The sequence below is a fragment of the Rhinoraja longicauda genome, chromosome 3, assembly GCF_053455715.1.
Source record: "Rhinoraja longicauda isolate Sanriku21f chromosome 3, sRhiLon1.1, whole genome shotgun sequence".
Classification (NCBI taxonomy): domain Eukaryota; kingdom Metazoa; phylum Chordata; class Chondrichthyes; order Rajiformes; family Arhynchobatidae; genus Rhinoraja; species Rhinoraja longicauda.
The window spans coordinates 77356657-77379216 of NC_135955.1; the positions used below are offsets into that span (position 1 = coordinate 77356657).

General features: G+C 41.4%; 1 protein-coding gene across 6 annotated transcripts in view; it reads left to right on the forward strand.

The window, feature by feature from the left end:
- kiaa0825 (KIAA0825 ortholog) overlaps positions 1-22560 on the forward strand; it is a 269652-nt gene that overhangs the window by 62679 nt on the left and 184413 nt on the right. For 5 of the 6 annotated variants that reach the window (XR_013547071.1, XM_078396492.1, XM_078396491.1 and 2 more), the window contains 6 exons: positions 920-1185; positions 1676-1829; positions 8840-9030; positions 15715-15897; positions 17191-17307; positions 22380-22519. Coding sequence is in view for 5 of the 6 variants with exons in the window: in XM_078396492.1 (XP_078252618.1) it covers positions 920-1185; positions 1676-1829; positions 8840-9030; positions 15715-15897; positions 17191-17307; positions 22380-22519 (1051 nt within the window). In the remaining variant the exon portion in view is untranslated. The remainder of the gene's footprint in view (positions 1-919; positions 1186-1675; positions 1830-8839; positions 9031-15714; positions 15898-17190; positions 17308-22379; positions 22520-22560) is intronic. The other variant, XM_078396495.1, reaches the window with a different exon arrangement.

Here is a 22560-nt window from a genome sequence, read left to right on the forward strand (position 1 = left end):
TAAGATCATAAGTTCACAAGTGATAGGAGCAGAATTTGGCTATTCGGCCCATCAAGTCTACTCTGCCATTTAATCATGACTGATCTATCTCTCCCTCCTAACCCCATTCTCCTGCCTTCACCCCATAACTTCTGACACCATTTCGCTGATTTTTCTCCCAAAAATCTATTTCTCCCAATAAGCTTGTTGTGACCATTGACGTTTACGTAGAATGAGAATAATAAGCTGAGTCCAGACATCTTGTACATAGCTTACTCTTGCACAGCTATATTCAATTCCCAGTGGAATGAAGAGAGTAAACTCCAATTAGTTTTCTTCCCTGCAAGAGAAGCCACTGCTAAAACTAAGATTGGCAAATTTAGCCCAGCCATGTCTCCAAATGATTATGGTTATGTGAATGAATTGGTCTATTCATTCTGAGCTGTGTTAAAAAAATACGGCTGAATGGTTAAACATGAATAATTCTTATTTTGATTTGTGTTACAAAAGTAATTTATGTGATTTGTAATATTTATAGCTGTTTGGAAGTTATAGTTGCATAGAATCAGTCCTGGTAAATTAAATTTTGGAACTTATAAAATTATGTTTTTGTAACCAAGTGTGATTTGTGCAATGATTTTTGGTAATTTACAAATCATTACTGGCATTTCCATTTCTGTGCATTCATCAAATTAACCATTGAATTGCTTATAGTATTCAAGTACATCACAGCAGAATATTGTTTATATAAATTTAGCCATTGTAAGTGTTTTACAAAGCAATACAACATCTTTTAATGTATTTTAATTATAATTTGATTTATTTTATAGCTCTCATGCTTCATTGTGCAAGAGAACTTTTTCTATTATGCGATGCGACATTCTTAATAATTATGTTGTTCTGTCAGGCCTCAACATTAGATATATTTATTCTTCTCTAGTTTTGTTCTGACACTATGATGGATATTGATTCGTTATTTCCATTGGCCCTGGCAAGCAGTGAAAACTTTCTTCAGGAAATTAGGGAAAACTTTGTGGAAAGCTATTCCAAAGTAGCTGCAGATTTCCTATCTCGACTTGAAGAGAGAAGCAAAGATGTTCCTTCTAAGGCTCCAGTGCAAAACCTATATGTTATCCTCTCCACAGCAATACTTGTCCATAATTTCTTAACCAAGTATGAAAATGCGCTAAAACAGACGAGTAAAAAGTAAGTTTTCCGCACTCAAAGCGTTTAAATTGAAAACTGAAATAAATGTAAGCAATTAAATGAATCTGTTACATCATTACTACACTGTAAATTCCTTCTAATTATATCTGTACAAAAAAAAGGATAACCAATCTTGTTTGTAGAGGGGCTGTTTTTTGCTTATTTTTAAAATAAATTTATAAAAGCAAATATGTCGCCTGCCTTGTACATAGTTGACACCATAGCCAAAATATTGAAGTAATAATAAAGTTGTACACGTTTTATTCTGACACTTTGATGAGAAGAGATCCTAAATGCAATCAAGATCATGATCATATTTTTTAGCATTTAAAGCAAAGTAGGCATTATAAAAGTATTTAGAATATTAACATCACCTTTAGGCAAAGAGAAAATGAATGATTGATACATAATAATTAGGATCATCTGTGCATTGGAGATTGTTGCGTTATGCCAAGGGCTTAAATAAATGTCGATTTGGGTTTTTTTCAAGTAGGTCGTTGTTTATGCTGCCAGTTCAGCAGTATCAAGAATTCATCAAAGTGATCCAATTTCAAATTACAAGCTACAACATAAGAGTTTGTGCCACAAGTATTTTCCAGGATGCACAGAGCCACCACTGGGAAGACTCCAAATCTTTTTATGAGGTTCGGTTTCAAAGTCTTTAATTTTTTATCTGTTTCTGTAATTGTAATCTAATTTTATTGGATGCTGAATAAGAAAACAACAGTCATTTCTTACTACAACAAAAGTCTACACAGACCTAGTAGCTCCTTGATTCAACTGAAGGCCTCAATTTCACATTCCTGCCTGATCACCATAACCAATGATTCCCTTGTGATGCAAATGTTATCTCAGCCCTTGTTATACTTAATGAGTCAGCATGTATAGTACATTCCAAACATTCATAATCTTCAGAGAAGAAATACCTCCACAACTTCATCTCAAAAAGGGCTGCTTTATCCTGTGACAATTCACCCCTTTTCAAAATTCAACCCATGGGGGCTTAATCTACTAAATATTTCCCTATAAAACAACAACAATGTTGAACTTTCTCTACACTACCTCAAAATACAATTTCCACAGTAAGAAAAGAACAATGCAGTTTAATGTGGATAAATGTGAGGTTATCCACTTTGGTGGTAAGAACAGGAAGGCAGATTATTATCTGAATGGTGTCAAGTTAGGAAAAGGGGAAGTACAATGATTCCTGTTTCCTGTACAAAGGGCCTGTTTCTGCTCCATCTCTAAAGTCTAAGGGATTTATCACTAAATCTCTAATCTCTAAAGGACCATTTAGAAGCCTTTTGGAAAAACTACAGTGCCCTCCGTAATGCTTGGGCCAAAGCTCACCCATCATTTATTTATTTGCCTCTGTACTCCACAATTTGAGATTTGTAATAGAAAAAAAATCACATGTGGTTAAAGTGCACATTGTCAGATTTTAATAAAGGCCATTTTTATACATTTTGGTTTCACCATGTAGAAATTACAGCTGTGTTTATACATAGTCCCCCCATTTCAGGGCACCATAATGTTTGGGACATGGCTTCACAGGTGTTTGTAATTGCTCAGGTGTGTTTAAATGCCTCCTTAATGCACGTATAGGAGAGTTCACAGCACCCAGTCTTTCCTCCAGTCTTTCCATCACCTTTGGAAACTTTTATTGCTGTTTATCAACATGAGGACCAAAGTTGTGCCAATGAAAGTCAAAGAAGCCATTATGAGACTGAGAAACAAGAATAAAACTGTTAGAGACATCAGCCAAACCTTAGGCTTACCAAAATTAACTGTTTGGAACATCATTATGAAGAAAGAGAGCACTGGTGAGCTTACTAATCGCAAAGGGACTGGCAGGCCAAGGAAGACCTCCACAGCTGATGACAGAAGAATTCTCTCTACAATAAAGAAAAATCCCAAACACTTGTCCGACAGATGAGAAACACTCTTCAGGAGTCAGGTGCGGATTTGTCAATGACCACTGTCTGCAGAAGACTTCATGAACAGAAATACAGAGGCTACACTGTAAGATGCAAACCACTGGTAGCTGCAAAAATAAGATGGCCAGGTTACAGTTTGCCAAAATGTACTTAAAAGAGCAACCACAGTTCTGGAAAAATGTCTTGTGGACAGATGGGATGAAGATTAACTTATATCAGAGTGATGGCAAGAGCAAAATATGGAGGAGAGAAGGAACTGCCCAATATCCAAAACACCACCACATCTGTGAAACACAGTGGTGGGGGTCTTATGGCCTGGGCATGTGTGGCTGCTGAAGGTACTGGCTCTCTAATCTTCATTGATGATACAACTGCTGATGGTAGTAGCATAATGAATTCTGAAGTGTATAGGCATATCCTATCTGCTCAAGTTCAAACAAATGCCTCAAAACGCATTGGCCGGCAGATCATTCTACAGACAATGATCCCGAACATACTGCTAAAGCAACAAAGGAGTTTTACAAATCTAAAAAACGGTCAATTCTTGAATGGTCAAGTTAATCACCCGATCTGAACCCAATTGAGCATGCCTTTTATATGCTGAAGAGAAAACTGAAAGGGACTTGCCCCCAAAACAAGCATAAGTTAAAGATGGCAGAGCATCACCAGAGAAGACACCCAGCAACTGGTGATGTGCATGAATCGCAGACTTCAAGCAGTCATTGCATGCAAAGGATATGCAACAAAATACTGAATATGACTTTCATTTACATGACATTGCTGTGTCCCAAACATTATGGTGCCCTGAACTGGGCAAACTATCTAAAAAGTATAAAAACTGCTTTAATTTCTACATGGTGAAACCAAAATGTATAAAAATGGCCTTTATTAAAATCTGACAATGTGCACTTTAACCACATGTGATTTTTTTCTATTACAAATCTCAAATTGTGGAGTACAGAGGCAGATAAATAAATAGAAAATAGGTGCAGGCGGAGCCCATGTGGCCCTTCGAACCAGCACCGCAGTCTTTGTCCCAAACATTATGGAGGGCACTGTACATCCACTTGTTCCCCACTGTCCACCTTTCTAGTTGCCTGAGTGAACTTGAAATTTGGAAGCAGACATAAATTTGTCAAACACTTTTTCTCTTTTGTCAAACACTGTTGACTCTTGCAGTGATATGATTTTCTACGTATCATAATATCATATTATTAAAAAAAGGACCACCAGGCTAAATGGTTTACATGTGTTGCTCTTTGTTTCACTTCTTTATTTAATAGCAATGTTACATTTTCTTTTTTTTCCAATTTATTTGGACCTCTTAGAATCTGTATTTTGAAAGATTGCAGCTGATGCATATGGTATCTCTGAAGCCACTTCATTTTCATCCAAAAATGAAAATGACCAGATCCGGGAGATTAATCAGTTTTTCATTACTCACTACATTTTATATATAATATTAATAATAATAATAATAATAATAGTAATAATAATAGTTTTAAATTCTTCCCATTGACATCTTATTTCCAATTAGTTTTAATGTGACTTTTATGTCTGCCAATATGAAGCAAGATGAATGGAGAGTATTTCTTCTGTCAAGTTCGTAATCCTGATCATTCATGGAACTAACATTAACTACTGTAATTTAATAATCATTCATAATTTTCTTTAGTTTTAACTAACATGTAGAAGTTCATGTAGAAGAACACAGAACCAGGACCCCTCAAGTCTGTGTTGTGATTTGATAAGGTAATGGTGGAACTAATCTTACTCTCAACAAACACTTACCCACTCTATTGCCGTACCCATTGAATGGGTCTCCACTGAGTCTTCCAATTAGTTTTTACATTTATTGATGGTTAACTCACATATCTCTATTTTTGACTCTTCATCGTCTTTTTAGATAACCTTTGGTGATGTATAAATTCTTCCCAAACTATAGGCCTAGCACTACTCTTTGCCACAAAGATACAAATTTTAAACAAGAGTTGGCCAGTCAACCCCTCAACTCTGATCCACCTTTTAACAACTGATCTGATTGCGACTTAAGCCTGCTTATCAATAATCTCTCTACTGTGCTTTACAAATACACAAGAAATCCTGCTTTCACAGTTCTTCAAAAAGTTCCAAAGATGTACAATCATCTGAGCATTTTAGTCTATTGTCATGACACTTTGGGCCTTGAATTGTGGGTGCTATACAATTTTGTTCCAGTGAGCATCACACAAAACATTCACTGGCCATCTGCACACTGCCTATTTAACATATGTTTCCCATTGCTGAAACATTTCTAGGCCTAATTGTTGATAAACATAAATAACTTTCAAGATACATTAGGTGCCTTACATATTAATTATGGTTATCAAATGTTAAGTAATGTTAAAGGAATTAAAATATTAAGTTCATTTTTTGAGGCAACTTGATCCATAGCTCCTTTTGGTTTAATAGAATTAACTGTAGTTCATTTCATTAGGTTAAATTGAACACACTAATTATTTGGAATATTTTAATGCCTAAACTGTAATTACTACCCTGATTTGTATTACACCTTATATAATCTCTGGAGAACTGTTCAGGAAGCATTTAACTATATTTTGTGCTGTAATTTGTGTGGCTTTTTAATTAGAATTAAAATATTCAGTGAGATTTTTAGAGCCAGTTCAATGTAACTTAAGTTTTGAATTTCAGAGCACTTTGATTATTAAAGCAAGGCTTCTCTCATCCATATGTCTATGTCTTTACATTGGAGCAGCTATTATCAAATGAGCCGATTTTAAGTTTTGAAATGTTACACTGGCAAAATTTCACAATTACTCAGTATAATAATAGAAAATAGGTGCAGGATGAGGCCATTCGGCACTTTAAGCCATTCATTGTGATAATGGCTGATCATCCACAATCAGTAACCTGTGCCCAACTTCTCCCCATATCCCTTGATTCCACTCGCCCCCAGAGCTCTATCTAACTCTCTCTTAAATTCATCCAGTGATTTGGCCTCCACTGCCCTCTGTGGCAGAGAATTCCACAAATTCACAACTCTTTGGGTGAAAAGGTTCCTTCTCACCTCAGTTTTAAATGGCCTACCCTTTATTCTAAGACTGCAGCCCCTGGTTTGGGACTCCCCCGACATTGGGAACATTATTCCTGCATCTAGCTTTTCCTGCATCTAGCAGTCCTTTTATAATTTTATGTTTCTATAAGATCCCCTCTCATCCTTCTAAACTCCAGTGAATACAAGCCTAGTCTTTTCAGTCTTTCCTCATATGACAGTCCAGCTATCCCAGGGATCAATCTCGTGAACCTACACTGCACTGCCTCAATTACAAGGATGTCCTTCCTCAAATGAGGAGACCAAAACTGTACACAATAATCCAGATGTGGTCTTACCAGGACCCTATACAACTGCAGAAGAACCTCTTTACTCCTATACTCAAATCCTCTCGTTATTAAGGCCAACATGCCATTAGCTTTCTTCACTGCCTGCTCTACCTGCAGGCCAACTTTCAGTGACTGGTGTACAAGGACACCCAGGTCTCGCTGCACTTCCCCCTTACTTAACCTGATACCATTGAGATAATAATCTGCCTCCTTGTTTTTGCCTCCAAAGTGGATAACCTTACATTTATCTACATTATACTGCATCTGCCATGCATCTGCCCACTCACTCGACTTGTCCAGGTCACCCTGCAACCTCCTAACATCCTCTTTGCAGTTCACACTGCCACCCAGCTTTGTGTCATCTGCAAACTTGTTAGTGTTACTTCTAATTCCTTCATCCAAATCATTAATATATATGGGAAATAGTTGCGGCCCCAACACCGAGCCTTGTGGTACTCCACTCGCCACTGCCTGCCATTCTGAAAAGGACCCGTTTACTCCTACACATTGCTTCCTGTCTGCCAACCAATTCTCTATCCATGTCAACACCCCACCCCCCCAATACCATGTGCTCTAATTTTGAGGCTTTCTGAAAGTTTAGATACACTACATCCACTGGCTCCCCTTCATCCATTTTACTTGTCACATCTTCAAAAAATTCCAGAAGATTAGTCAAGCATGATTTCCCTTTCATGAATCCATGCTGACTTGGACATCCTTTTGCTGCTATTCAAATGCACCGTTATTTCCTCTTTAATAATTGACTCCAGCATCTTCCCCACCGCCGATGTCAGGCTAACTGGTCTGTAATTCCCCGTTTTCTCTCTCGCTCCTTTCTTGACATTAGATATCCTCCAATCCACAGGAACTGATCCTGAATCTATTGAACATTGGGAAATGATCTCCAATGCATCCACTATTTCTAGAGCCACCTCCCTGAGTACCCTGGGATGCAGGCCATCAGGCCCTGGGGATTTATCAACCTTCAGCCCCATCAGTCTACCCAATACTATTTCTCGCCTAATGCAAATTTATTTCAGTTGCTCTATCCCCCTAGATCCTCTGTCCTCTAGTATATCTGTTAGATTGTTTGTTTTCCTTAGTGAATACAGATCTGAAGTACCTGTTCAACTCTTCTGCCATTCCCTTGTTACCCATAATAATTTCACTCGTGTCTGCCTTCAAGGGACCCACATTTGTCTTTGCTAATCTTTTTCTCTTAACATATCTAAATAATCTTTTACTGCCCTTCTTTATATTTTTGGCCAGCTTCCCCTCATATTTCATCTTTTCAGCCCGTATTGCCCGTATTTACCTTCTGTTGTCCTTTGAAAGTTTCCCAATCCTCTGGCTTCCTGCTACTCTTTACCATGTTATACATCTTTCTTTTAGTTTTATTCCATCACTAACTTCCCTGGTCAGCCACGGTTGCCTCCTACTCCCCTTATAATGATAATCAAACAAATGTAAAGGGCCTGATTAGCCTGAATTATTAGATCATAGTTACCTAGTAAGATTTCACTGTTTCCCATACCTCGGGTGAAAATTCCTTTGATAGTTCTGCGAGATTATATTTAATTAATTCTGATTCAATCATTTGTAGTAAATTGTGTATTTGCAAATTAGCAGACAACGGGAGGCTTCTGTCGTGTAACTATAATCTAGCATGATCCTTTAGACTTTCAGATCGTTTATTTAAGAAATGAAATATTCCATGTTACTATATGAAGAAGGTGTACCATTTTTCAGTGATCTAAAGTGTCATGCACAGCAGGATAGGGTATATGCATAGTTTTGTTTATTCATAGTAAGGAAATCAAAAAACAGATGACATAGGTTTAAGGTGGAGTGAAAAGATTTAATAAGAACCTGTGGGGCAACTTTTTCACACAAAGGGTGATGTGTGTATGGAATGAGCTGCCAGAGGAGTTAATTGAGGCAGGTGCTACCACAACATTTAAAAGATATTTGGACAGCGACATGGGTTAGGAAAGGTTTAGAAGGATATGGGATAAATGCTGGCAGGTGGAACTTGTGCAGATGGGGCATGGAGGTCGGCATGGGCAAGTTGGACCATAGGGCCTGTTTCCATGCTGTATGATTCTATGACTCTAATTGCAAACTCTGCGTATGACAGATTATTTTTGTTCATTAATGTAAAAAAAATGGATTAATGTTTCTTAAATCTGGCTGTGGGTTTTATTTTAGTCTCGTGCAACGCACATTGCTTCATTTGTTTCTTTTTCACATCAAACCCATTAAAGAGATATTAGAAATGGAATCACTTTTCATAAGCATTTAGGTTATTCATTGCTGCTCTCTGATTAATTTGGCAGGGGGAAAGATGTTCCTTTTCCATTCAAATGTGGCATTACCACTGTTGTGCTCTCCGTTATGATCTCTGGAGTGTGGTTCCCTCTAAGATAGCCCAGGAGCTCCTCGCTGAGGTGTTGAGTGAAACCTTATCCATTCTGGCATCCAGATACTCTCAGTGCTGTCCTACATATAAGAGAACCTCACAGATAAGGTAAGCTATAATTGTCATAACAGTAGATTTGAATGAAGCAAATTCATCAAACATTTTTCACATACATGGCAACAGAGGGTGCATCCATAACCAAAATATCACAGTTATAGGGGATTTGAAATAATGACAGAATGAAATAATGGTTTGGCAGCATCTGTGGAGAGAGAAAGAATGATGACACTTCAGGTCAATGAGCTTTCAACAGAACGGAGGGGAGGGGGGGGGGGATTAAACAGAGGAATATTTTTAAATTGCAGAGAAAAATAGGAAGAGTAGAGAGAGGAAACAAAAAAAACTGCAATAAAGCAGAAATCGGAAGAAAATGAAAGACAAGGCAGTGGAGGTGCCAACTGAAGGAGGTGCTAGTATTAACAACAGGAGGTTTTGAAGAAGTTGTAAGTAGAAGAAGATTAATTAATTCTAAAATCATTGTAAAGCAGCAGAGGGGAAAAAATGCTGAATAACAGGCGAGTATGTCAGATTTTCTGAAATTCTTTAACTGAAGTGTTGAATCAGGTGGTGCTCAACATAGAAACATAGAAAAACATAGAAAATTGGTGCAGGAGGAGGCCATTTTGGTCTTTCGAGCCAGCACCGCCATTCATTGTGATCATGGCTAATCATCCACAATCAGTAACCCGTGCCTGCCTTCTCCCCATATCCCTTGATTCCACTAGCCCCTAGAGCTCTATCTAACTCTCTTTTAAATTCATCCAGTGAATTCTCTCCTTTTGTGGCAGAGAATTCCACAAATTCACAACTCTCTGGGTGAAAATGTTTTTTCTCATCTCAGTTTTAAATGGCCTCCCCTTTATTCTTAGACTGTGGCCCCTGGTTCTGGACTCCCCCAACATTGGGAACATTTTTCCTGCATCGAGCTTGTCCAGTCCCTTTATAATTTTATACGTTAGTTGGGAGATGGAATGCTGCTCTTCTGGCTCATGTTAACTCACAAGGAGGCCAAATACAGAGGTCAAAGAGCAAATGATATGTAAAATTAAAGCATCAGGTGATTGTGTGAATGACTGTAAAATGCTATTGGAATTTATCTGTCAGCCTCCAAATTTAAAATCATATTTATTTATAGTACTTTTTCCCTTTCATTTGCTCTGTTTACCAAAGATATTTCTTGGAGTAAATTAATTTTGTCAACGTTATTTGCCTCCCGGTATGTGTCACATTGACCAATTTATTATGGTACATTTATTGTTTAATAATAATTAATAACAAATGAATAATTAATAACTAATTAATTGCAGTCTTTCAAAAATTGTCCCCAGTGAGAAGTTATAAACTTTTTTGGTGTCTCTTGTAGCTCAGCTGCTTAATCCTAACATATTTTGCTGTGTTCTCTGCACTCTGTCCAAAGCCAAAATGTCTGAGAACAGTCATAGAGTGAAACAGTGTGGAGACGGGCCCTTCAGCCCAACTTACCCACACCGGCCAACAATGTCCCAGCTACACGAGTCCCACTTGCCTGTGCTTGGTCCATATACCTCCAAACCTGTCCTATCCATGTACCTGTCTAAATGTTTCTTAAACGATGGGATAGTCCCAGCCTCAACTACCTACTCTGGCAGCTGATTCCATACAACCACCACCCTTTGTGTGAAAAAGTTATCCCTCGGATTCCTATTAAATATTTTCCCCTTCATCTTGAACCTATGTCTTTTGGTCCTCGATTCCTCTACTCTGTCAAGAGACTCTGTGCATGAACCCGATCTATTCCTCTCAGGACCTCAAAGGTAATAATCTCTGGATTACTACCAGTGCCACGTGCTAGTCAGAGTAGGAATAGGAGGATATTTCAGATGAATACGTGGCTTGAAAAATGGTGCAAGGGGGAGGGATTCAAATTTTTAGGACATTGGAACCAGTTCTGGGAGAGGTGGGACCAGTACAAACAGGACGGTCTGCACCTGAGCTGGAATGGAACCAATGTCCTAGGGGGAGTGTTTGTTAGTGCTGTCGGGGAGGATTTTAACTAATGTGGCAGGGGGATGGGAGCAGGAGCAGAGAGACAGAGGGGTGTAAAATGAGGGTAGAAGCAACAGGTAGCAAGGTGAAAAGTAAAAGTGGTAGGCAGACAAATCCAAGGCAAAAATCAAAAAGGGACACTTTTCAACATAATTGTATAAGGGGTAAGAGAGTTGTAAAAACAAGCCTGAAGGCTTTGTGTCTCAATGCAAGGAGTATACGTAATAAGGTGGATGAATTAAATGTGGAGATAGTTATTAATGATTATGATATAGTTGGGATTACGGAGACATGGCTCCAGGGTGACCAAGGCTGGGAGCTCAACATCCAGGGATATTCTATATTCAGGCGGGATAGACAGAAAGGAAAAGGAGGTGGGGTAGCGTTACTGGTTAGAGAGGAGATTAAAGCAGTGGAAAGGAAGGACATTAGCTTGGAGGAAGTGGAATCGATATGGGTAGAGCTACGAAACACTAAGGGGCAGAAAACGCTGGTGGGAGTTGTGTACAGGCCACCTAACAGCAGTAGTGAGGTTGGGGATGGCATCAAGCAGGAAATTAGAAATGCATGCACTTCAATCTACATATAGATTGGGTGAACCAAACTGGCAGGGGTGCTGAGGAAGAGGATTTCTTGGAATGTTTGAGAGATGGTTTTCTAAACCAACATGTCGAGGAACCAACGAGAGAACAGGCCATTCTAGACTGGGTATTGAGTAATGAGGAAGGGTTAGTTAGCAGTCTTGTTGTGCGAGGCCCCTTGGGCAAGAGTGATCATAATATGGTAGAGTTCTTCATTAGGATGGAGAGTGACAAAGTCGATACAGAAACAAGTGTTCTGAACTTAAAGAAAGGTAACTTTGAGGGTATGAGGCGTGAATTGTCCAAGATAGACTGGCGATTGATGCTGAAAGGATTGACGGTGGACATACAATGGAAGGCATTTAAAGGTCGCATGGATGAACTACAACAAGTGTTCATCCCAGTTTGGCAAAAGAACAAACCAGGAAAGGTAGTGCATCCGTGGCTAACAAGGGAAATCAAGGATAGTATTAAAAAAAAAGATGAAGCATACGGATTAGCCAGAAAAGGTAGCATACCAGAGGACTTGGAGAAATTCAGAGTCCAGCAGAGGAGGACAAAGGGCTTAATTAGGAAAGGGAAAATAGATTATGAGTGAAAACTGGCAAGGAACATAAAAACAGACTGCAAAAGCTTTTATAGATATGTCAAGAGAAAAAGATTAGTTAAGGCAAATGTAGGTCCCTTGCAGTCGGAAACAGGTGAATTGATCATAGGGAACAAGGAGATGGCAGACCAATTGAACAAATACTTTGGTTCTGTCTTCACTAAGGAAGACATAAACCGTCTGCCGGAAATAGCGGGGGACCAGTGGTCTAATGAGATGGAGGAACTGAGGGAAATCCAGGTTAGTCGGGAAGTGGTGTTAGGTAAATTAAATGGATTAAAAGCAGATAAATCCCCAGGGCCAGATAGGCTGCATCCCAGAGTGCTTAAGGAAGTAGCCTCAGAAATAGTGGATGCATTAGTGATAATTTTTCAAAACTCTTTAGATTCTGGAGTAGTTCCTGAGGACTGGAGGGTAGCCAATGTAACCCCACTTTTTAAAAAGGGAGGGAGAGAGAAAACGGGGAATTATAGACCAGTTAGCCTAACATCGGTAGTGGGGAAAATGCTAGTCAGTTATTAAAGATGTGATAGCATCACATTTGGAAAGTGGTGAAATCATTGGACAAAGTCAGCATGGATTTACCAAAGGCAAATCATGTCTGACGAATCTTATAGAATTTTTCGAGGATGTAACTAGTAGAGTGGATAAGGGAGAACCAGTCGATGTGTTATATCTGGACTTTCAGAAGGCCTTCGACAAGGTCCCACATAGGAGATTGGTGTACAAACTTAAAGCACACGGTATTGAGGGTTCAGTTTTGAGGTGGATAGAAAATTGGTTGGCGGACAGGAAGCAAAGAGTAGGAATAAACGGGTCCTTTTCGGAATGGCAGGCAGTGACTAGTGGGGTACCGCAAGGCTCAGTGCTGGGACCCCAGTTATTTACAGTGTATATTAATGATTTGGACGAGGGAATTGAATGCAACATCTCTAAGTTTGCGGATGACACGAAGCTGGGTGGCAGTGTTAGCTGCGAGGAGGATGCTAGGAGGCTGCAGAGTGACTTGGATAGATTAGGCGAGTGGGCAAATGCATGGCAGATGCAATATAATGTGGATAAATGTGAGGTTATCCACTTTGGCGGCAAGAACAGGAAAGCAGAGTATTACCTGAATGGTGGCCAATTAGGAAAAGGGGAGATGCAACGTGACCTGGGTGTCATGGTGCACCAGTCATTGAAAGCAAGCATGCAGGTGCAGCAGGCAGTGAAGAAAGCGAATGGTATGTTGGCATTCATAGCAAGAGGATTTGAGTTTAGGAGCAGGGAGGTTCTGCTGCAGTTGTACAGGGCCTTGGTGAGACCGCACCTGGAGTATTGTGTGCAGTTTTGGTCTCCTAACCTGAGGAAAGACGTTCTTGCCTTAGAGGGAGTACAGAGAAGGTTCACCAGATTAATCCCTGGGATGGCGGGACTTGCATATGAGGAAAGACTGGATAGACTGGGCTTGTACTCGCTGGAATTTAGAAGACTGAGGGGGGATCTTATAGAAACATATAAAATTCTTAAGGGGTTGGAGAGGCTAGATGCGGGAAGATTGTTCCCGATGTTGGGGGAGTCCAGAACCAGGGGTCACAGCTTAAGGATAAGGGGGAAGTCTTTTAGGACCGAGATGAGAAAACATTTCTTCACACAGAGAGTGGTGAATCTGTGGAATTCTCTGCCACAGAAGGTAGTTGAGGCCAGTTCATTGGCTATATTTAAGAGGGGGTTAGATGTGGCCCTTTTTGCTAAAGGGATCAGGGGGTATGGAGAGAAGGCAGGTACAGGCTACTGAGCTGGATGTTCAGCCATGATCATATTGAATGGCGGTGCAGGCTCGAAGGGCCGAATGACCTACTCCTGCACCTATTTTCTATGTTTCTAACATCCTCGTAAATCTTTTCTGAACCCTTTCAAGCTTGACAATACCTTTCCTATAACATGGTGCCCAGAACTGAACGCAATATTCTAAATGTGGTCTCACCAACATCTTATACAACTGCAACATGACCTCCCAACTTCTATACTCAATACTCTGGCTGATGAAGCCCAAAGTGCCAAAAGCCTTTTTGACCACCTTATCTACCCGCGACTCGACCTTCAAGGAACCATGCACCCGTACTCCTAGATCGCTCTGCTCTACAACACTACCCAGAGGCTAACCATTTACTGTGGAGGTCCTGACCTTGTTCGACATCCCAAAATGCAACACCTCACACTTCTCTGTATTAAATTCCATCAACCATTCCTTCGCCCACCTGGCCAATCGATCCAGATTCTACTGCAATCTTTCACAACCATCTTCACTATCTGCAAAACCACTCACTTTTGTATCATCAGCAAACTTGCTAATCTTGTCCTGTAGTGACCAAAAATTGTACACACTTCCGCAGATATTCTCTGATCAATTCACCATTACCTTGTACCCCCTATACTACAAGTTGTCTTTTTTTTACTTACTTTTTCATTCTCATTAACAAATCGATAAAATTCTCCAATCCTCATTTTATACACTTTTGCAATACATGCTACTCTAAATCTCGCCTTCACTCATGGAAGCAAGAATATGCCATTCAGGCTTTAAGTCTTCTCCACCATTCGAAAAAATAATTTCTGATCCTATGTCTTGTGTTCAGTTTCTCATCCAATCCTGATATCTTCTAATTTCCATGGTATTCAAAAATCTATTGAGTACACCAATGGCTTTCTGAGGTAAATAATCCATATTTTTCCTCTCTCTGTTCTAAGTGCCTTATTCCTATCTTTACACTGTAGTTCTGGACTTTCTAACTTATGGAAATGGGCTTGACAAATACTCAGCTTGCTAAACTAGTCATAATTCGTCAGTGTTTACTTAATCTCTCCTCACAAACAATCACTCATCCCAGTAAGTCTATCTTGGCTTTTTGGAAGGGCATATTAAGCTTAGTGTTCTGTGATTTTGAATGCACAAACAATCAAAATAGGCCATGATTGGCTGCTGTAGGCAACCCGTGCTAGATGTGACCTATATGGTATGTATGATCCTATTTTTTGTGGGTGTCCAATTGTCATTTTACAGACTCAAGTTGGTCAAATCCCCAATGGCAAGCGAGGCTTGTTCCATTGTACATCACACAAAAATAATGGTTAGTTGTGTAAGGTAAGTTATTTGATACCCAAATATCATTGCATGCGTTCCTCAAGGCAATGGCCCAGATTCAGCCAACCTCAGCTAATCTGTTGATTCCTTCCTTCTAATGCATCATAATTCACAAGTGGGGATGTTCATTGTTGAATGTGCAACATTCATTTCCCTTTCCAACTCAACAGAAAATGAAATAGTCCATGTCCACATGTACCATGACCCAAATGACACCAATGTTGATAAGTGGAAAATAAAATTTGCACCATAGAGATGTCACACAATGACAATCTCCACCAAGGGTCAGTCTAAGCTCCAATCCTTAACATTTAGTAACATTATCATGAGGTGATGTGTAAATGTGGAAGTATTATAGCATGCAATTTACTTGACGAGTGCACATTCCCCAACAGAACTGACATTACAGCCATCCTTCTTTGCATTGAAAACCTTCTATGGTCGGTTTGCCATTCAGCTGAAGAATTGCTTCAGCCTTTGCAGGATACGTCTCACTGGATTTTCACCATTCACAATCATTGCAATGCACTTCTTGCTGCTCTTGCTGTTTTGACATCACCACTTGACAAACTGTACGAGTAAGTGAATTAAAATACGTTTATTGGTATTTTCAACATTTTTGATTAATTTTAAAATTGACAATTTGCTTATGATTTCTCAGATGAGGTACAATTTCTCATGGATATTCAACATTTGGGAATTAACTTACAATGTTCAAAATAGCAACAATAAATTGGAGAATAACTCAAAAGAAGCAAACATCAGAATGTTATCAGTTGTAAAGTAGATGTACATCTATTTAGCCTCACAAGGTTTACAACTGTAATGCTATGACAACGGTTGAACCGAGTGAACTCTGTTTCTCTTGGATCTGATTTTGAATTAGAGCCTATATATGGAAGAAAACTGATATTTGCCTATTCAAAATTGAGATGTTCTTGAAATGTTCTCTTGTGAAAATCTGCTCAATCATACATGGCACAATTGGGACTTGTTTGTGAGCATTTTTCTTTATTTTGTACCAAGGTAGAAAATAATTGTTGATGGGGATTTCATAAGATATAGATTGCTGTTATTTGCATTTGGAGGTCCACAGACAGATATTGGTAGTTCCTTGGTTGAACCTTTTAATTCAGTGGAGGTTCAGATAAACACAGAACTATTTCTAAATGAGTGATCCTAACAGTAATTTTAGGGCGTAGTAAGGTCATAAGGAATAGTCATTTGGGCCATGAAGTCTACTCCGCCATTCAATCATGGCTGATCTATCTCTCCCTCCTAACCCCATTCTCGTGCCTTCTCCTCATAACCTCTGACACCTGTACTAATCAAGACTCTGTCTATACAGAATTCATTATTTTTATGTACCTTAAAAAAATCGCATTTAGCAGCTTAGTTTAGTTTAGAGAAACGGCATGGAAATGGGCCCTTCATCCCACCGAATCCACTCTGACCATCGATCACCCATTTACACTAGTTCTGTTTTTGTTCTTTCGCACCACTCCCTACATATTAGGGACAATTTTACAGAGGACAATGAACCTACTAACCTGCACTTTGGGATGTGCGAGGAATCTGGAGCACCCAGAGGAAACCCACGCAGTCACGGAGAGAAAGTGCATCTCCACACAGGCAGCATCCAAGTTCAGAATCGAACCCGGGTCTCTAGAGCTGTGAGGCAGCAGCTCTACCAGTTGTGCCTCTGTGCCTGGCTCAAAGATGCTAAAATATAAATAACATCCAAGTCTGGAGCTTATTTCAAATCAAGTCTGTTGAACTATTACTTCAACCTAATAGGTTAATATGTATCATTTCATTTACATTAATTGTAAGTAGTTTGTTAATTATGTTCTTTGTTTTTATTTGGTCAGAGTATTTTGTGGTGGTTTCTGTGAATATGATGTTGCACAACCATTAAAGCCAGTGAATCGTGGCTTACTGGAATGGTTACGTTGGATTCAAAGTTCTTTTTCTTATGAATTACTCAGGTAAATATAGTATCCACTATTGAATTTATGGGTTATCTGAAGCTATTTTTACATATTCCTCAAAGTTTTCAGTAATCATGCAGATTAAATTTTTTTTTAAATATGCAAAGATGAAGAATTCAGATATCATGGACTCAGGCAGCAGTATGTATGTTTCTGGAAACTGGACTGCCCACAGCAGGCATGTAAAGGCACTCGAGAAATAGTGTAAATTCCCTGAAAAGATGAATTAATCAACATTCAAGCACATCAGCATTGATAGCTATAATTGGCGAGTCATATTATTTGCATGTCTGATACCTGATTCCCAAAACAAACACTCTTTTCCAAGCTAGACATAAAATGCTGGAGTAACTCAGCGGGACAGTCAGCACCTCTGGAGAGAAGGAATGGGTGACGTTTCGGGTCGAGACCCTTCTTCAGACCCAAAACGTCATCCATTCCTTCTCTCCAGAGATACTGCCTGTCCTGCTGAGTTACTCCAGCATTTTGTGTCTACATTCGATTTAAACCAGCATCTGCAGTTCTTTTCTACACGCTATTTTTCAAGCTCTGCCATGGGAAGAGATGACTAGGTGGGCAAGGGAAAAGATTCAAGGATATACTTAGAGCTGCCTTGAAGAAGTGCATCATACTCTTTGTCCCTTGGCAATCTCTGTTCCATGATAGTTCAACATGAAGATAAACATTTTATAATGGTATTAAGCACCTTAAGGCCGGGCTTCAGATGCTATGCGTAAACAGAGGAAGCAGTGCACACCTTATAAACGACCTATTCACCCACCCCATGAACCACCTCCTGTCCCGGCTGTGGAAGAATCAATGGTTGACACTGCAGGATCCACAAAACTGGAGTGGAAGCAAATCATCCTTGATCCCAACGGAATGCCCAAAGGAAAGAGGAGATAAACATCGAGTATATTTGAATAGAAATATTACGCTGTGGCGGCTCCCGAGGGTCGGGCCATACCACTCACGACCCCTCGGCACGGGAATGGGTCGATCCAAGGAGGCGGACTTCGGCCGGGAGTATAAAGGTCAAGGACCGCATGACTCTCATTCCCCTTGGAGTTCCAGCTAGATACAGTAAACACACTTTCGTTAACCCTGACTACTTGTCGTTATTTCGGCCTACTTGGCACACTACATTGATGACCCCGAACGGTCCATTATAGGAAAATGGACAAGACATGGACCTCAGCCTTCGCCTCGCTGTCCGAGGGCGCTACACCGGCTATCGAGGCGATTTCCGTAGCCCTCCCTACCTTTTGGACCCACCGGCCCCACGTCTGGTTCCAGCAAGCTGAGGTGTATTTCCAGCTTAAGTCCATCCGGTCGGATGATACACGGTTTTTCTACCTGGTTGGAGCCCTGGACCAGGACACGGTCCAGCGGGTAACCGAGTTCCTCGCCAACCTACCGACCCAAGGTAAATACGATGCGCTAAAAGTTCTATTGCTGGAAACTTACCGGCTCCCGAGGATGGAGCGGGCCAAAAGGATCCTCCACATGCCTCCCCTGGGCGACCGGCGCCCATCCGCGCTGCTGGATGACATGCTCGCGTTGCTGGACGGTCACAAACCTTGGCTCCTTTTCGACTATGTATTTCTCCACTTACTGCCGTCCGACATTCGCATGCAGCTCAGTGAAGGGCCTTTTGATGATCTCCAGGCCCTCGGCAGGCGTGCAGACGCCCTTTGGGCGGCGCACAGTGATGACGTCATGACGCTGCGCGTCACTCCGGCAGCGCCCGAAATAGCCTGGTCGGGAGGGGCGTTTGTGGAAGAAGTATAGTGCGTTCGACCGCGAGCTCCTGGCCCTGTACCAGGCGGTACGTCACTTCCGCTACTTTCTGGAGAGACGTCCGTTCACAGCATTCACGAACCACAAGCCACTAACTTTCGCCTTCACGAAGGTTGCAGACCCGTGGTCCGCCCGACAACAGCGTCAGTTGGCGTACATTTCAGAGTACACAACCTCCATCCGTTTCGTGGAGGGGAAAGAAAACCGGGTGGCCGACGCGTTGTCGCGCCCCGCCGTCGAGGTGGTGTTGGATGTGGCACCTGGCATTGACTATTCAGCCCTGGCGGTGGCGCAACTGGCGGACGACGAGATACCCGCCTACCGGACTGCCATCTCCGGCCTCCGCCTTGAGGATGTCCCTCTCGGCCCCAATGGAGCGACAATTTTGTGCGACGTGTCATTGGGGCAACCACGCCCCATCGTGCCTGCTGCCTGGCGCAGGCGGATTTTCGATGTAATCCACGGATTGGCTCACCCATCCATCCGGACGACAGTCGCTCTGGTGGCCACACGGTTCATGTGGCACGGTCTCCGCAAGCAGGTTGGCAATTGGGCCCGCACCTGCGTCGCGTGCCAGACGGCGAAGATCCAGCGCCACGTCCGGGCGCCTCTCCAGCAAATCGGTCTGCCAAACCGCCGATTTGACCACCTGCACGTGGACAGTGTGGGTCCCCTCCCGACTTCGAGGGGCATTACTCACCTCCTCACGGTGGTTGACAGGTTCACCCGGTGGCCAGAGGCCATACCATTGACCGACACGTCCACGGCAACGTGTGCTCGAGCGTTGGCTGCAAATTGGATCGCACGCTTTGGGGTGCCGGTGGACCTTATATCAGACCGGGGACCGCAGTTCACCTCTGAGTTGTGGTCAGCCATGGCTGAGCTGTTAGGGGTTCGGCTTCACCACACCACGGCCTACCATCCGCAGGCTAACGGCCTGGTGGAGAGGTTCCTCCGGCAGCTCAAGGCTGCGTTGAAGGTACGACTCTCCGGCCCCGATTGGATGGACGCACTGCCGTGGGTCTTATTAGGCATCCGGACGGCACCAAAGGAAGACCCCGCAACGTCATCAGCCGAGCTCGTCTACGGGTTGCCGCTCACCGTGCCCGGGGAGTTCGTGCCCTCGTCGCCGGGGCAGGAGGAACCGTCCTCGTCCACCCTACAGTGCCTTCGTGAGCGAGTCGGAAAACTGGCACCCGTCCCTACGTCTCACCATGGGACGTTCCACCCGCACGTCCCATTGGACCTTCGGGATTGTGCCTACGTTTTTCTCCGCCGCGACGCCCATCGAGCACCGCTTCAGAGACCTTATGAGGGCCCTTTCAAAGTGCTGAAACACGGCGAGACAACTTTTGTGTTGGACATGGGGGGCCGACCGGAGGCCGTGTCAATTAATCGCCTTAAGCCAGCGCACTTGGACATTGACCAGCCGGTGCGGGTTGCACAGCCTCGGCCGCGCGGGCGCCCCCCTTTGCAAGTGCCTCCAACACCGCACCCGCCGATCCCCTCATCTCGACCGGTATTTGTACCCCCTTCTCCGCCCCCGTTTGTCCCTCCAGCTGTGCCCCCGCCAGCCCCCCCGGTTGTCCCTCCAGCTGTGCCCCCGCCAGACCCCCCGTCGGACGGGTACCGTACACGGTTCGGTCGACTAGTGCGACCACCGGTGCGTTTCGTGCCTCTGGTTCTGGGGGGGGTCCTGTGGCGGCTCCCGAGGGTCGGGCCATACCACTCACGACCCCTCGGCACGGGAATGGGTCGATCCAAGGAGGCGGACTTCGGCCGGGAGTATAAAGGTCAAGGACCGCATGACTCATTCCCCTTGGAGTTCCAGCTAGATACATTAAACACACTTTCGTTAACCCTGACTACTTGTCGTTATTTCGGTCTACTTGGCACACTACAACGCTATATATTCATGCTTTGTTTTTCATTATTTCATTTATTTCATTACTAAGATTCCACTAATCATTTTGTTTTTTAGACTCAATTTAATATTTCTGTTCTCAGCTTCGCAGAAGGTGTTAGTTATTAAAAGTAGAATTCTTTTTGTTGTTGTTTTATTTGCTGTTCATAGACCCTAAGTTCTTATAAACTCCAAGATGGCCATCGATATTTGATTTTATTTTGCCCACTCATATCATCGTTAATTTTGGTGAATCTTCAATTTCTTTTGCAAGTGATTTTCTTACAAATACACCTAAGCATTATTGTTATTACGTTGATATAAAGCTATCTAGTGTATTCTGTGTTTCATTTGGTTATATAAAAATAGATATTTCATATCCAATATGTTTAAAATATGTGCAGCATATTTTTCCATAAATCTTACATTTGCTGCCTGTGGCAATTTTTCTTGATTGCACCTCCTCTTTTATAAAACATTGGATCCTCTAACTCCCCATAATAATGCTATAGGAATACAGTTAATGTTGGGGAACTAAACATTACTAATTTACTGCTTTCATTTTTTCCAATGACTTTCATTTTCTCTACCCGAATCCAGTTTTTCTCCACCGTATTTCATTTTCTGTACCTCATTTGATGATGAGTGTACTTTTCTAATTTACACTACATAGTTCAGACTCTGCATTGCCTTTTACTGACCTTACTATCTTATTTAAGGAGATGTATTGTTGCTTTATCTATTCACACGTCTCAGTTGTGTTGTAAAATGTCTTTTAGGGTTTTAATAATAGATTTCACCATCTGCAGATCTGTTTCTTCTCTACTTATTCCATTTTCCATTTCAAGAAGTAACTGAAATAGTGAATAGATTTTTTGGAACATACAAATCTAGAAATTGGATTGTTTGGAACCCATTTTTTTCCGGCATTATGTTTTCCTTTACTGATTTTACCAGGATTTTATGGCCAGATATACAATTTTTATCTGTACTTGTTTGTATTAATTATATTCTCTTTGCTTTCCAGCAATCTTCCTTCTGACTAAATCAAAATTGTATCCAAATTAAATTTGAGTAGATAACTTAACCAAACTTCAATCATTTAAATATTTTATGCTTGGCTTCCTGATCACCTATAGATTTAAAGGCAAGAGTCAAGAATGTTTCATTGTCATATGTACTATCAATGGAACAATGAAATTCTTACTTAAACATCTATAAACACAATAAATAATGGTACTAGTGTTGATGGGCATTTTGGCTGGCATGGACAAATGAGCCAAAGGGTCTGTATCCATGCTTTATGACTCGATGACCGTATGGTTTTGGAAGTATAAATTAAATGTAATCTTTGGTATGTTTCCAGCTCACCATCATGTGATAAGATATCTGTTGATCAGCACCTTACATTGTTATTATCACAACCCAGCTGCGATTGGAACTTACTTCTGCAAATACTTATACTTCAGGATTGTCTGGTCCCTCGAATTCTGCTGAATAATATGTGTAAGTATAAAATGTTGTTTTATAACCAACAAAGTTTCTAC